The 16,372-nt window shown below is 43.6% G+C and overlaps 1 protein-coding gene across 1 annotated transcript in view; it reads left to right on the top strand.

Annotated features, from left to right (window-relative positions):
* dnah10 (dynein axonemal heavy chain 10) overlaps positions 1–16,372 on the top strand; it is a 61,467-nt gene that overhangs the window by 3,517 nt on the left and 41,578 nt on the right. The window contains exons 6-24 of the mRNA XM_063018160.1: positions 1,070–1,286; positions 1,525–1,682; positions 1,776–2,006; positions 2,957–3,147; positions 4,398–4,596; positions 5,650–5,844; positions 5,944–6,114; positions 7,242–7,418; positions 7,734–7,907; positions 8,489–8,640; positions 8,887–9,038; positions 9,774–9,938; positions 10,027–10,234; positions 10,556–10,712; positions 12,123–12,602; positions 13,480–13,638; positions 13,737–13,853; positions 15,241–15,343; positions 15,653–15,831. Coding sequence (XP_062874230.1) covers positions 1,070–1,286; positions 1,525–1,682; positions 1,776–2,006; positions 2,957–3,147; positions 4,398–4,596; positions 5,650–5,844; positions 5,944–6,114; positions 7,242–7,418; positions 7,734–7,907; positions 8,489–8,640; positions 8,887–9,038; positions 9,774–9,938; positions 10,027–10,234; positions 10,556–10,712; positions 12,123–12,602; positions 13,480–13,638; positions 13,737–13,853; positions 15,241–15,343; positions 15,653–15,831 — 3,585 coding nt within the window. The remainder of the gene's footprint in view (positions 1–1,069; positions 1,287–1,524; positions 1,683–1,775; positions 2,007–2,956; positions 3,148–4,397; positions 4,597–5,649; positions 5,845–5,943; positions 6,115–7,241; positions 7,419–7,733; positions 7,908–8,488; positions 8,641–8,886; positions 9,039–9,773; positions 9,939–10,026; positions 10,235–10,555; positions 10,713–12,122; positions 12,603–13,479; positions 13,639–13,736; positions 13,854–15,240; positions 15,344–15,652; positions 15,832–16,372) is intronic.

Below are 16,372 nucleotides of genomic sequence, written 5' to 3' on the forward strand. Positions count from 1 at the left end.
GACATGATTGGCTGTGTTTGAGGTTGGGCGAAACTAAAGAAATTCCTCATTGCTGCTGCAACTGTGGCCTCTGCTGGCTGGTTGATGGCACCTACACAGAGATCAGTGCGAACATTGGAGATCAGTGCGTGACTCTCCGTACACGATACTGATCTCTGTGTGAACCCACCTCGTACAGGTGAAAAAACAAGCAGATGGCAACTGCACACGTGTTGTTAGGTACGGCCCTCAACGGTCAGGGTGAGAGTCTGCAGCAGCAGAAGAGATGCATGTGGGGAAATGGATATGATATGGCTTATTGACTAGTTTTTATTTATTGGTAATTCATCCTCTTAACACTGGATATTCATTTCTGGAGTGTGACAAAGAAATTTTAGGTAGATACAAATAGATTTTGTTGGCGTTCGTAATAAATCAATAGATCAGTTGTTTTATGAAGAATTCTGGTCTTTAGATTTAACACAGGGGATTTTCTGTATGCTGACACCCCGATCACCTGAACGTTTTGTGTGCAATAATGGTAATCTTAATAAATAAACAATTTATTTTAATTTCTCATTATTATCTCATAATTATTTTATTGCTAAACAGTGATTCTACGTATCTAATATTTGTAAACGATTTTAAGTAACATTGCCCCATTATGCTGGAAGGTTCCTTAAAAAAGTAAAACATCTGCTTAGCAGTGAGATGACTTATGTTGTTTAGTGCCCTATAATTCTTTTTTTCCCACTTTATTAATTTATAGGTACAAAAGAGAGTGCTTAAAACAGCACAAAGCACAAACCAACTTGTTTCATTCAAAGCTTGGTTGCAAGCTTATTGTCTGTCAATCAAAGTGGTGCAGCATCCTGATTGATGCTTCAAATCATTCTGGTTACATGGATTATCTTGTAGTTGCACTTAAAACATAGAAATGTGTAGAAATAATAGTTATATTTTTAATAATACTGTAACAATCTGACAGGATAGTAATTTTACCTGCTGTTTTAACCCTGTGTCACTTTCAGCCTCTGATGAAACTGCATACGATCACTTTCTAACTTTTGCGTTCTGCTCTGCCTCACAGATGTATATCCCGCTACTCTCAGTGGGTCAGCTTAAACTCACCGATGGAGGCTACCAGCAAGAAGCGCCGGGCCTTAGGACTACAGATTCAGGTTTGGAACCGAACCCTGAGGGGCAGCCAGTGACGTCCCGTAGAATGCTCATGATTCGAGACGAGCTTCTAAACAGCACTCACAAATTCCTGGGCCAAATAGACGTGATCCTACAACAAATGGAGGGTGTGTTGCTGTAAATCTGTTTTTCTTGCAGCTCTTTTTCACAGGATTTTGGAGTGTGTGTGGGAATTTGTGACCATTCTGACAAAAGTGTATTTGTAAGGTCAGGGCTCTATGCAGGTGACTGTAGTTCCTAGTAACACCCCCCTCCCCCCCATTATAATAGCCCACCTTTGTAATAGACCACTGCACCACCACTTCTCCAGTTGGCTAAAATGTAAAAAACCTAAAATGTATGCAGGTGAGATTCAACTACAGATTCCAGATTTGGACATAGACCAGGACGTGGAGGTACTTTTAGCAAATCAGGAGGTGCTAGAAAAGCTGGAGCTGTGCGTGATGAACTGGCAGACCCAAATCAGGATTAGCATCGAGGAGGAGCAAAAGAAGAAACCACAGGTTGGGTTTGTCCATCAAATTCAAGTACAATACAAATATTCTCTCTTATAAAAGCAAACCAATCAGCTATCGTTGTATTCTGTTGGCCCTTAGGGCCCAGGTCCCATGGCAGAGGTCAACTTCTGGCGGGAACGTGCGAGCGTACTGAGTCCTCTGGTCGAGCAGCTCAAGATGCCGGCGGTGAAAAAGATCCTGGAGGTGATGAGCCGTGCTGACCCGGTCACCACGCAGAATCTGGACCTGACTGTGACGGAGCTGAGCAGGTACAACGTGGAGGCAGTTGAGAACACGCGCTTCCTGGGAACCCTGGAGAGGCACTTTAAGGTGAAAAGAGGTTTTTATTTTGATACGCTGCAATACTTGAGGAAGCTGATCTTGAATAAATTCATCTACTATTTCATGTTCATCAATCCTGGTCGCTTTGTCCTGGTCAGGGTCCAGTTGGCAGGTCCGGTTCCACCAGGAAACACGGTGCGCTAGGCAGTAATACCCTGGACAGGGTGCCAATCCATCACAGAGCTCCGGCCATCCCTCTCAAGCACTTACACATACATAATCGGGGAGAAAAACTTGGGGGTGGGACACGTCCCTTCCCTGGAAAATGTTTAATTGTCCTCAATTCCCCCCGCCCCTGTAAAACTGTAAAAATACTTAAATCAGTTCTCAGGTGGCGCAGCAGGATATTCGACTGGGCACCACCCAGACAAAATTGCCAACCGAGTCTTGGTGGGAAAAGACCGTACTAAGTGGGCGGGGTCTTCAAGCGCTGTGTAAGGCCCAAGGCGCCTGTGCAGAAGTGGATGAGTCTCATGTGTGAATCCATTTAAGCACAGGTGAAAAAGAAGGGGTTGAGGACTGCACACGTGACGGAAGGGGCGTGGAGCAGGCAAATACACCCTCCTCAAACTCAATCAGGACCCCTGGCAGTGGAAGACTAATTGGCTATGCTAAATCGGGAGAAAAGGGGAGAAAATGCATAAAAATGCATTGGTATTACTGGTTTAACATTTTAACTTGTAGCATATTTAAAACTTTTAAATCTGCTGTTTACTGCCCACCCCCTTCCTCAACACTAAAATGAAATTTACGCTCTTGGACACGATTGGCTATGTCTAAGGGGCGGTGATGGCCGAAGCCCTGTGATGCACTGGCTCCCTCTCCTGAGTGTTCCATCCTTGTGGAATCGCCGTATCCCTGACCAGTATAATGCAGAAGCTGAAAATGTAAACTAACTAAGATGTATGAAGCTGTGTTGTGTCCATGTTACCCACCAGAATCTGGCCACAGGACTGAATTTCACTGTGTTCCTGGAGACCGTCCCCATGATGATGAACGGGCTGCGGATGGTGTGGATCATTTCCAGCCACTACAACACGGACGAACGGATGGTGCCCCTGATGCAGCGCATCAGCTGGGAGATGGCGGAGCGCGTCGCTCGCGTCGTCGACGTCCGCACACTTTTTAAGTAAGTCCGGTCACTGACACTCCCTGCGGTGCTGGACGCTTGATCAGTTCTTTCGGATGTGTTAGGGTTTGTTAAACAAACTTAGATAAATTACAATAGGAGATAAATAAAGAAGAAACAAGTATTTAACCACCTCCAGTACATATACAAAAATACCCTATATGGACAAAAGTATTGGGACACCCCTTCTATTTTTAATTCATGTGTTTTAGCCACAACAATTGCTAATGGGTGTAATAAATCAGTTATACAAAGAACATTCTATGCTTAACTTTGCAGTAAAAGTTTAGGGAAGGCCCTTTCCTGTTCCAGCATGACTGTTGCCCCTGTGCACAAAACAAAGCTTTACAAAGCCGTGAGGGGCGGCACGATGGCTCAGTGGGTAGCACTGTCACCTCACAGCAAGAAGGTCCTGGGTTCAATCCCCAAGTGGGGCGGTCCGGGTCCTTTCTGTGTGGAGTTTGCATGTTCTCCCCGTGTCTGCGTGGGTTTCCACCAGGTGCTCCGGTTTGCTCCCACAGTCCAAAGACGTGCAAGTGAGGTGAATTGGAGACACTAAATTGTCCATGACCATGTTCGATATAACCTTGTGAACTGATGAATCTTGTGTAATGAGTAACTACCGTTCCTGTCATGAATGTAACCAGAGTGTAAAACATGATGTTAAAATCCTAATAAACAAACAAACAAACAAACAAACAAAGCCGTGAGGAAAACCTCGGTTGAACAGCTTTAAAATGAACTGGATCATCAAATAACTGGATGACCAACATCACTGCCCAGCCATACAAATTCTCTTTTAACTGGGGGGCTCAAACTCCCACAGACATACTTCAAAGTCTTGTGAGGTGCCTTCTCAGAAGAGTGGCTGTTGTTATAGCTGATAAGATCACATAGAGCCCGGTTTAGAGAAGCTCCAGTGGCCTGCACAGAGCCCTGACCTCGGAAGCAATGAACAGCTCTGGAATAAACTGGAACGTCAATTGAAGCCCTCTAAACCAGCATCAGAAGAGCGGCTGTTATTGTGGCTAAAAGATCACATAGCGGTCACTCTATTTAAAAACCATTTGTTTTTTAAATGGAATGTCCAACAAACTCATGATCAGGTGTCCATATAGAGTATGCACCTGTCCAAGGTTTGTCCGCTTTTTTTGGACATTGCTGACTTGAGGTGCTCCCTGTTATAGAAAGTTCCTTCTTCCAGTGGATTGTCACAAACGCAAATACTAATTAATTGCATGTTATTGTAGAGACAAGCGGGAGGTGGCCAAGGCCAAAGCACAGGACGGTAAGAAGGTTTTGGACCTGTGGAAGACCAGCTACTTCGAGGTCCGAGCCAAGATCGAAACGTCTGGCAGGGATTCGCGCTGGGAGTTCGATCGGAAAAAGCTCTTCGAGAAGACAGACTACATGGCTTCAATCTGTCAGGACATCTACAACATTCTGCAGGTTAGAGGACCCTATTAAACATTCTTTCCTATTAGGGATGTAACGATACACTCTACCCACGATGCGATGCGATTCACGATACTGGGTTCACGATATTGTTATTCCCGATTTTTTAAACAAAATTAAATTGAAGGCAAATTATGACAAAGTTTCCTTTTATTATTTCTCTTTAAAAAATTACAATAAAATACTGTATTTGTGCTTATCTTTTATTTATCTAAATAATGAGTGTCCTTTTATGTCTGAGGTAGGTACAAACTATGCAAAACAATGCTGCACATTTCACTTTTTGTGTAAAAAAAAACAAAATTAAATAAAATAAATCCCACATTATATAAATAAATGAATAATACAAATAAAGAAAGTATCCTCACATGAATAAATTTGGCTGGAAAATTCCGAAACCTGGCAACCCTGTAGTGACGTCGACCAGGCGAGGTGAATAGCGCCAGCACCCTCTGCTGTTTAAAGTGAATATCGATTCATTATACATGTAAACTGATTTGAATCGTTACACATGTGAATCGATTTGTAACTGTTTTGTGGTGCATCGTTACATCCCTACTTCCTATTATTCCAAATCTAGTCAAACAAAACAAGACGCCCTTCCCCCCCAATATGAACCCCCACCCCAATAACCCCCCCCCCCATGTTTAATTAATGGCTCTGTCCTTGTGTGGGGGTCAGATGTTTGCTTCTGTAGTTACTTCATTCAAACTGCAAGCCTAAAACCATCCCATAATCACCTCTGTTTGTCTCAAAACAACCTCAATGTGGTTCATTGCCTAACTCCAGGCTGCTATGATACATGCGATACATTGGTGCCCTGGCCAAGATAAAAAACAAAGAAATGTAAACAATATTACAAGTTATAGGATTAGAATTAGAGATGGCTGGATTCTTATGAGCAAGAGGACAGGAAAGATGCTCCTGCTCATTAGCATTTTCAGTCACTGCGAAACCTGAGCCACTGTGACCCTGACCAGGATAAAGCAGTGATAAAACATGAAAATAAATAAATGAAAATGAATATTGCTGTTTGTAATGGACCAGATCTTGGAGGAGTTTCATAACATTTTTGGGGCGGAGCTGAAGGCCGTAACCGGTGACCCTAAGCGAATAGACGACGTGCTGCAGAGGGTGGACAGCCTGGTGGTACCCACTGAGGAGCTGAACTTTGACCCCTTTAACATTCGCAAGACGGGAAGTTGGAAGATGGTCATGCAGGACTTCAAGAATAAAGTTCAGGTGGGATGAAAACGTATACCCATATGCTCTTAACCTCCAGATAGATCGGTTCTACACGTATCTTGCTGTATTCGTTTTGCTGTCGTCCTTTTGATTTAGGCTATTGAAGGAGAAGCCACTAACTTCATTGACCAGTCCTTCAAAACCCTGCGGTCAGCAACAGCAGCCTTCGACATGCTGCTGAAGTTCAAGCATATCCGCTCCAGAGACGCGATCAACAATCAGCTGATGAAGAAGTTTAACGATATACTGGCGCAGTACTGCAAAGAGGTGTGTAGCCAGTGGGATGTATCTCACCTAGACAGTACTAGCCACTAACAGAATATTAGAGTCTTGTACACAGTGCATTGAAAATATGAAATACAATGCAGAGAAAAGGAGCTTGAGTGGTGAGCACTCTTCTATGTAGTATTCGAACCTCAGAAGAGCCACTGACCTGGCCGGGCCTCCACGCAAACACACTTAGCTGCGTTTGATTGAGGGAAGGTCAGACGGGGTCTAAACTGCCTAAACTGCTGTGTTATATTGTTTCTGGGATTGGTCTGGGAACCTGGCAGGTGATAAGAAGTGGCCACAGATTGGACACATGTTGGAGGAAGCGTGTAGTGATAAAATGCAGAGCTCAGTCAGTCGGTCACAGGTGCACCCTGAGAATTGTAGTCTTCTCATACACACACACACACACACACACATACATACACAGAAAAGAAAATCCCCTCTACTGACACCTAGGGGCTTACTGCCGTAACAGCTACCTCCACACTTGTACAATACTATTTAAAATCAGACATACTGTACAGTACATTCACTTCTAGTTTACTGTGGAACATAGCAGCTGACACACTGTAATGGGAATGGTCGTGCCTTGCCTTGCATCGCCACCGACGCTCCAAGTTTAGGTTTCTAGATTTGGAAATGGACCCAATTAACAGGCTGCCTCACTGTTCAAGGTAGAACAATACTCTGTCTAAGGAGTCACAGAGGGCAACCGGAAAATAAGGAAGGTGGCCAAAATAACGGGAAAAAAATTCTAAACATCAGCAACTTACAGCATCGGTAGAGGACAGAAATGAAATTGATTGTAACGTATACACTATATAGGAATATACACCATGGGAACACTACATCACTTTCAATGCTTCAAAACTTCTTATACCAAACATGTCCTGACTGATGAACTTCAGGGTGAAATTTTTAAAGAATCACAAATATTTAACCTTCTATATGGTATTATTAAAAAAAAAAGCAAATTTGTAATCTTGGACTGCTGTCTACTTTAACTAGAGCACGTCTGTAAGTCACTCTGGATAAAAGTGTCAGATAAATGCCGAAAATGTAAATGTAGTCCTGACTAAAGTTCCTTTTTATTGATTTATTAAATTCTTTCTTTTTGAAAGGTGGACATCATAAACGAGATGTTTGTCCAGCAAAAAGACGACCCTCCTCTGAATAAAAACCAACCTCCGATGGCAGGGGCTATCCACTGGGAACGGTCCCTGTTTAACCGCATTAAAAACACCATCATGCGCTTCGAAGAGGTGCCAGGAATCCTAGAGAGTGAAGAGGGGAAAGCTGTAAGTCATCTGTTCGAGTTACGCACTGTAGACGTTTACCAGTTCTGTCCCTGTACAGTTAACCCTGTTCACTTGTTCTGTTCTGACATTCATGATGTTATTTAAAAAATGCGTTTTATTTATAAATGTATTTTATTTATGTGTTTGTTTATGCTGAGCTTTTTAGCATTTAGATTTCAAATACTGATTAATTGCAAATTGCTGCCAAATTAAATCATAATTAGTGCTGCACTCTCTCACCTCTGTAGTTGTTGTCCAGAAAGAGAAGCTGTAAAATTTCAGATAATAACAAAACCTGTGTGATTTTATTGACAGGCCAAAGCGAAGTACCTGGAGGTGGGTAAACGCATGAGGGATTATGAGATGAAAAAGTTCGAGCGCTGGAGAGAGGAGACTGAGCGGACGATACTTCAGCTCATGAGCAGAACCCTGCTGCTTGTGGTCAACAGCTCTGGGAACGTGTGTGGAGACGGACCACAGCCAGATATGGTCAGAAACTTCACTACGGGATGTTAATGCATGTTAATAACAGTCCTCAGGGATCCTCAAACAAAAGGGTCAAGTTAAGGTGTATGAAAAGCTTGAACAGAGTTATAGGATTATAGGGTTATGTCTCCCTGCCATAGGGACAGTGGACAGCACTGAAAGGAATTAACAAAAATTCCAACTTGCGAGTTTGAATCTCATCAAATCCACCTATCTGGCTGGACGTCAACACAATTGCCCAAGTTTGGACAGGGTTTCCACTCATTACTGCTGTAATATGCAATCTCCGGGACTGGTACAGCACCAAAGTGATGGGGCGTGGGGTGTTCTAGTGTAGTTCTTCATGTTCTTCATTGGGACCCAACACTGGCAGGGTTGTGCAAGCAGCAGTAGATTCATAATCAGAAATTGGAAGTGACTAAATTGGGAGCTGATGGCTATGGTTGGACTCTAACCCTCACCATTCCTAACCAACCATTTATTTCATCATTAATCCTCTTATTTATGATATTAAGTGTTTATTTCTGCTTATTTAGTGTGTCTTTGCTAAACCTGTTCATGTGTACATGTTGATGGACTCTTAGGATCAGGAATTGGACAAGGGGGTGCAGTTTGTGGTGAACTTTGCCCCGGAGCTGAAGGAGATCATATCTGAGACCAAGTACTTTGAGCAGCTGGGATACTGTGTACCTGATATGGCCCGTAATGTTGCGTTGCAGGAGGGACATTTTTTAAGGTAGCTCCTCTTTACCTCCTCAACTCGCTTCCTGTTCTGCCCCCCCTCTCACGAACCTAAACCCCCCAATCAATACCAAAAACTTACATCCCCATTATCTTTTCAACGCACATATCACTTTAATCTATCTATAGATAATCGTTTTTGCACTGCCGTTGGAATTACACTGGTTTTAACAAAGACTTTGGTAGCATTACTACGACCCAGCCACCATTGCTTATGCCAGTCTATGTCTAATGTGCTTAGATATGTGGATGAGCTTAAGAATCTGGTCAACCACCACCAGTCCCTGATGGACAGTCTGGACGATGCAGAGTTCCTCCTGCTGGCCACACAGGTTCAAGAACTAAGAAGAGTGATGCACCCTGGGTACAGGAGACTCAACTGGAATTCTCTGGGTAACTCAGATCTCATACATCCATCACATGGGGCTCGGGTGGCACAGTGGTCTAATGACTTTATTAAACAAAACCTACCTGTTATACTTGGGTGTGAAAATGGGCAAGTAGTTCTCTGCAATTGATTGGTACCCTGCCTGGCTGTGCTTCTGCCATGCACCCAATGTTTCTGCATCGGCTGTGGTCCAATAGGTGTTCCAAAGACCAGGTGTGACGAGTAAACCTGACGTAGAGATGAGCAGGGGGTGCGGGTTACAGAATCATGTCCATCTGCCATGCCATAAGATCCAACCTTATTTTAAATAATATCGTAATTCATTTTTTATGGCATCAAAGTGTGAATATGAGTCGAATCTGCATTAGTGTGGAATAAGCGTCAGATCCAGTGTTACAGCTCCACATGTATCTGTGTTTATCTGGATTTTCCTCCCTGTTTCACTTTTAAACTTGTTACCGCTCGAGCTTCTGAGAAATCGTGAGAATCTTTTTATTTCACTGTTTTTTATATTATATTTGTGTTTTTTTATGTGTATTAGTGTCAAAAACAACAAATATATGCAAGTCCACTGGACCATGGATGCATTAACAGGTTTCCCAAACATCCTTATGGGAAAAAAATCCCAAAACCAATTGACGTTGAGTTTCAGGGTACAGCTGTACAAGTTTCCTATGCTTGTAGACACCTCAGAATGCATACCTGTGTAACACCATATCCTTCACTTTCCTGTTCTGAAGGTATATCAGATTTCATCAATCGAGGTAATCAGGCAGCATCAAAGTTTGAGTCCCTGGTGAACCAAATCAAGAAGAATGAAAAAGACATAGAGACCAAACTTCAGTCTATTGAGTCGGCAAACCTTTTTAAATTCCCAGCACCAGAGAGAACAGGAGAACTACCAGGTAATGATTAGTATTTAGTATTTAGATTTCAGAACCCTTGTTGTGATACGATCAGACCTGTTGATACAAAATGTGTGTGTGGCTGCAGGAGTGAAGGAATTTTGTGAGCTGGTTGAGAAGGAGAGAATTAGAGACGTGAACCTGCTCAGGAGGAAGTACTCGGCCATCGGGCCTGTCCTCACTAAGATGGAGAGTCTGATTACCCAGACGAGTAGCGGCAGGTCTAAGCACATGGCCCAGTACTACGCTTACTGGGAGCGCAAAGTCTTTGACTCTCTTACCAGGATGGCGCTGAAGTAAGTAGGTTTAATTTAGGGGTCATAGTTTGTAGACCTGATGCCCTTACTGATGCAAACCCCTTCTTATTTTATTTGGGCTTGGGACTGGAAGTGAGAGAGCACTTACAGATGTACCTCGTAATGGCTGTGCTGTTCGGACATCCCACCCTCAGACACAGCCATTCATGTATGTGTAGTAGATCCCTGACCGGCTGATAGCACAGCTGAGATTTGAATGCTGCGCCACCTGAGCGCCCAAAACATTTACCATTAACTACGTTCTCCATATTAATTATAATAAACGACTTCTTAGATGATGTATCACTGTATCCGTGGCAGGAACCTTCATGTTCTGAACTCTGCGCTGACGGGCTCCACCCCACTGTTCCAAATCGAGGCCGTCCTCTCCGCTCCGGAGATTGTTCTGCTCCCCAAAAGTAACGAAGTGTACAAGCTGATCATGCAGTGTGTGCGGGACTGCGTGGAGAGCACCAAGGTGAGCACCATCACAAAGCACAGTAGAATTAAACTGTTGCAGATAGTAGTTTAGTATCGCATTTGTCAAATTGTACTGCTCATTTCTACACAAACCACATTTCAATAAAAGTTGGGACATGTAAAATGCAGTATAAAGAATCTGGGGTTTGTTTATTCTCCTAAACCTTTATATAGTAATACAAACTCAGCAAAAAATATTGATGTTAAATAGTCATTATGTAAATTATTGTAGTAATTTTAATTATGAATTAATGAATGTGTCATTAATTTTATTTTACTGTGACCTTTTATAAGTGGTTGGTGTTGATATGTTCAACTATGATATTAGGGCGGCACGGTGGCTCAGTGGGTGGCACCTGGGTTTGGGTGGGGCGTGGGTTTCCTCCGGGAGCTCCGGTTTTCTCCCACAGTCCAAAGATGTGCAAGTGAGGTGAATTAGAGATACAAAATTGTCCATGACTGTGTTTGACATTAAAAACTTGAACTGATGAATCTTGTGTAACCAGTAACTACCTGTCCTGTCATGACTGTAACCACAGTGTGTAAAACATGACGTTAAAATCCTAATAAATCAATAATATTAATTATTATTTCATATTGTATTTACAATTGATAATACAAAACATAGATTTAAATTGTTCCAGACAATCATCGATAGAGGGTAAGGGCTAACATGTGCTTCCTATAGAATTTTTGAAGCCAGTTCAGTTGCAGTTCATGCAATATCATACGGTTGTTTAGCGTTATCTGAGGAGGGTGAAAACTGGCCTAACAGGGCCCAAGCTAAAATCCTATAGGCCAGGTTGCTAGCTGAACCTTAATTGCAGACCATTTTTAGCTAAAATCTTCCAGTCTTAACTTGACCATATCCTCTTCACAACAACTATATTGTAACGGGGGCTCAGTTACAGAATCATGTTCTTGTGTCTTACTATTTATGGCCGATAAATTATATGCATGGAGGCTTTCTAAGGGTTTCTATTTATCATTGTCTCTCTATCACAGATTTACCCGCTCCTCTTTTAGCAAACTTGCTTCTCTTGAAACCGTGTTGCTGGGCTTAATCCAGTCTGGTTTTCTGCTGGCACATGAGGCCATCAGTCTTTATTTTTAGATTATTTGGTTTCTTTCTGGAGCGAACCCCTACGTTTGGATCCACGTTATTTTTCATTTTGGGCACTTATTATTATTGTTATTTTGGTTATTCGTTTTATTGGGTTCATTTTCAATTCTTGCAAGCGCTGGGCTGGGCTATGCCTGTCACTGATACATATATACATGGCTAGTTTTAGAAATGACAAAAGGTCGCATAAATGTGAATGTTACGGAGAAAGGCCAGATGTTATGGTTTATTTCATAAGGCGTGTGATAAATGAGTCACATTAACCCTTTTAACTTCCCTTCACAGCATTTTGTGCGCTGGATGCACGGCACCTGTATCGAGTGTCCGCCTCAGCGCCTGGACGGTGAAGACGAACCATTTGTCTTCAGCTTCTACAGCGAGGTGTGCCAGTCACCGCAGGTAAACGAGTGCGCCATGGCAATATCCCAGAGTACCCAGCGCCTCCTCGGCACGGTGACCCGCTACCTGAACAAATGGAAACACTACTGGCCCCTGTGGAAGCTTGACAAAGCCATCGTGATGGAGAAGTTTGCAGCCAAGAAGCCCTCGTGTGTGATGTACGACGAGAAGCTGCAGTTGTATTCACGCATCAGTCAGGAGGTGGCGCAGCAGCCGCTGGTGAAGGATGAACACATGATCAGGCTAAACTTGGAGCCGCTGGCTCGTAGCGTCCGGGAGAACGCTCAGGCCTGGGTTGCTTCACTGGGCAGGCTGCTTAATGACTCCGCCCGTGAGGACCTATCTGCCCTTTGCAGTGAGTTTCAGGTACGTTAAACCTGATACTACACTTTATATTGAAATATTTTATTATATTGTGTTGATAATAATGTTGATCAGCGGGAGGATTGATACACTATATGGCCAAAAGTATTTGGACACCTGACCATGAGCTTGTTGGATAGAAAAACTAAATAGACTGGCCTCTATGTGTATCTATAACAACAGCCGCTCTTCTGAGAAGGCTTCTCACAGGACTTTAAAGTATTTATGTTGGGTTTATGCACTCTTAGTTGATAGAGCATTTGTTGGTTAATCAATGTTCCAGTTTATTTCGAACCCTGGATCCCAGCGGTTATGGGCTAGCATAATTTACTGCTGCTTCACCAGAATGCCTGTGTCTGGGTGCTTGAATGGTGCTATCCAACCATTGCTTAGACCCGGGTTCTACCTAGGTTAAGCAGTGCCACCGGCCTGGTCGGGCACTCTACAGACAGTTGGTCCTGTCTGAGGTAGAAAAGGCTGTTAGCAGTATTGCCTTATTGTCACTGCCACCACAAAACCCTCACTCTGGCCAAGACGACTGCATGAGAAGTGAAAGAATCCTGAAGTCTTCGTGCCTGTAGGACCACTGGGTGGCTTCACAGATTTTTGAGGTGGTAATCAGGGAGTCACAAAGGCCTTAACATCACCAAAAACCAAATAACAGAATAAAGCAGATACACAATTAAATGCAAAGTAAATACACATGAAATAGACAGCTGTCAGAATCATATCGGCATATTTTGGCATTTCATGCATACTTAGTAGTGACTAGTGAAAGGACTATTAAGTGCAGTTTTACTGTTTTTCATTCATATGCATGTATTCGGTATATATTTCAATACAATTAAATTGATAAGACACTTTCTGTTATTGTAAACAGCAACTATCAGACAATCTGAAGAGGCCACCCAACACTCTGGAAGACCTGAAGTTTGTCCTCGGGACAATCTCCAGCATCAGAGACATGTCGCTGTCCGTAGAGATGAGATTCAGAGACATTCAGGAGAGATACAGGACCATGGCCACGTACAGCATCCAGGTGAGCACACTCGTACTCGGTCTGGAATTGAGTGCATGTTAAAAGTACATGTATACAAGCACATGGAGAATCAGTAGGTGTGTTCATGTGCTGTACAGGCGCCAGAGCGGGAGCTGGAGCAGGTCGCCTGCATTGAAAACATGTGGAGTCTTTTGTTTGAGGAGGCCAGGCAGGTGGACCGAAGCTTGGGCAAAGTCAAGAAGACCTTTACGGAGGTGAGAGCTTAATGAAAGCATGGATACTGACCATACATGTGAACACCACCGCTGAGAAACAGCCTAGCTATTGCACTTGTTAGTGCGCTCTCAGTGCCGGTCCCAAGCCCGGATGAAATAAGGATGGTTGGTATGCAGACCGGATCCTCTGTGGTCACCCCTAAATATGGGAGCAGTGCTGTATTACTAGACTGACTGAGTATTCCTTACCGATCAATTTATTAAGTTTACCTATTTTGTATGGGCATTTATTAGCCATTTTATGAGCTACACCTACCATATAGATTTGCAGGTATGCTTTAAAGGTATTCAATTACTCACTGTACAATTTGCCATCGTCACAAACCCATACGTGAACGTAGGAGTACAGTTAAAGACACCCCAAAGACATAGCCACTTATCGGCCAATAGCACGGCTGAGATTGGAACCCAATTTTTATCTGAAATGTGTAATGAGACTCCTGTAACAAAGAAAAAAACATTACCCCCCCCCCCCCCCTCCACTCGTCATGATATACACAGATCAGCCATAACATTAAAACCACCTCCTTGTTTCCACACTCACTGTCCATTTTATCAGCTCCACTTACCATATAGAAGCACTTTGTAGTTCTACAATTACTGACTGTAGTCCATCTGTTTCTCTGCATGCTTTGTTAGCCCCCTTTCATGCTGTTCTTCAATGGTCAGGACCCCCACAGGACCCCCACAGAGCAGGTATTATTTAGGTGGTGGATGATTCTCAGCACTGCAGTGACACTGACATGGTGGTGGTGTGTTAGTGTGTGTTGTGCTGGTATGAGTGGATCAGACACAGCAGCGCTGCTGGAGTTTTTAAATACCGTGTCCACTCTATTAGACACTCCTACCTAGTCGGTCCACCTTGTAGATGTAAAGTCAGAGACGATCGCTCATCTATTGCTGCTGTTTGAGTCGGTCATCTTCTAGACCTTCATCAGTGGGCACAGGACGCTGCCCACGGGGCACTTTTGGCTGGATATTTTTGGTTGGTGGACTATTCTCAGTCCAGCAGTGACAGTGAGGTGTTTAAAAACTCCGATCCACTCATGCCAGCACAACACACACTAACACACTACCACCATGTCAGTGTCACTGCAGTGCTGAGAATGATCCACCACCTAAATAATACCTGCTCTGTGGGGGTCCTGTGGGGGTCCTGACCATTAAAGAACAGCATGAAGGGGGGCTAACAAAGCATGCAGAGAAACAGATGGACTACAGTCAGTAATTGTAGAACTACAATGTGCTTCTATATGGTAAGTGGAGCTGATAAAATGGACAGTGAGTGTAGAAACAAGGAGGTGGTTTTAATGTTATGGCTGATTGGTGTATTTTGTAATTTGGTTCTATTTATGTGCTCTGACAGATTACTAAGGAGCAGATAGAACAGTATAAGCAGGAGCTGAGCATTTTCGCTGAGAGCTTCAGCATGCATGGCCCAGGAGCAGTGGGAGAGGACCTAGAGAAAGGTATGCACTGGATCAGCAGTGATGCCATACACCTGTTTCACTCATCACACATCTCTGACCTAAACAACACCTCGTCCTATGTTAACACTCCATGACACACTGAGTGTGTTATGTATTGCTTTGAATGAAAAAGATTACTAGTAAGCTGATTACTTTTGTGATTACTTGGGTTCTTTGTCTAATATTAAAAGTAGTTGAATTATCTGACACATAGGTGTGTGACAAATGTACCAAAATAGAAGAAATTAGGCGGAGGCCTGAGCTCTTTAAATCTCGTTATTTCTAATACCCATGATTCCATACCTCCAGGCCTGACGCTCATGGGTACCTATGAGGCAGAACTGGCTACGATGGAGGCAAGCCGACAGGAGCTGGCCAACGCTGAGAAGCTGTTCGATTTGTCGATCACGATGTACCAGGAACTGCTGAATGTGCAGCGGGACATGAGCGGTCTGAAGCAGATCTACGAAGTCTACAATGCACAGCAGGTCTGATTCTTAATGGATTATTAATGTTAAGTGTCTGTCTGCTTGTGAATATCATATCTGTTGTGCTTATGTGTACATATTAGCCCAAAGTCCTGAAATTTTGAATGTTTTGTGGCCTCTGTGGCCAACTGCAGCATCAGGGGGCGGCTGATCACGAATGGCAGCACGCGATACTGCGTTATGAGACCCCTCCCCTAGTAGGTGAAAAGAAGCGATCTGCAGGCGCCCAGGTGGTGCAGTGGGATATTCCGCTAGCACACCAGCGTCGAGATTCTGAACTTCTCGGTTTGAAACTTTAGCGACTGGGCGCCATCTAGCGGGCATAATTGGCAGTGCCTGCAGCAGACACTAATTGGCCACTGTGTCTGCTAAGGCGGGATGACCAGACTATGTGGGTGGGGTCTTTAAACGCTGTGCGAGAACTCTGATTAGCAGATAGAGCGTCTGTGCAGAATGCATGGGCCAAAAGAAGGGGTCTGCTAGGGACTGCGCACAGGTCGGAGGAGGCAATCCCACCTCAAATGCAATCAGGGATCCCCCA

Source organism: Trichomycterus rosablanca, chromosome 21 (genome assembly GCF_030014385.1).
Source record: "Trichomycterus rosablanca isolate fTriRos1 chromosome 21, fTriRos1.hap1, whole genome shotgun sequence".
NCBI classification, from domain to species: Eukaryota; Metazoa; Chordata; class Actinopteri; order Siluriformes; family Trichomycteridae; genus Trichomycterus; species Trichomycterus rosablanca.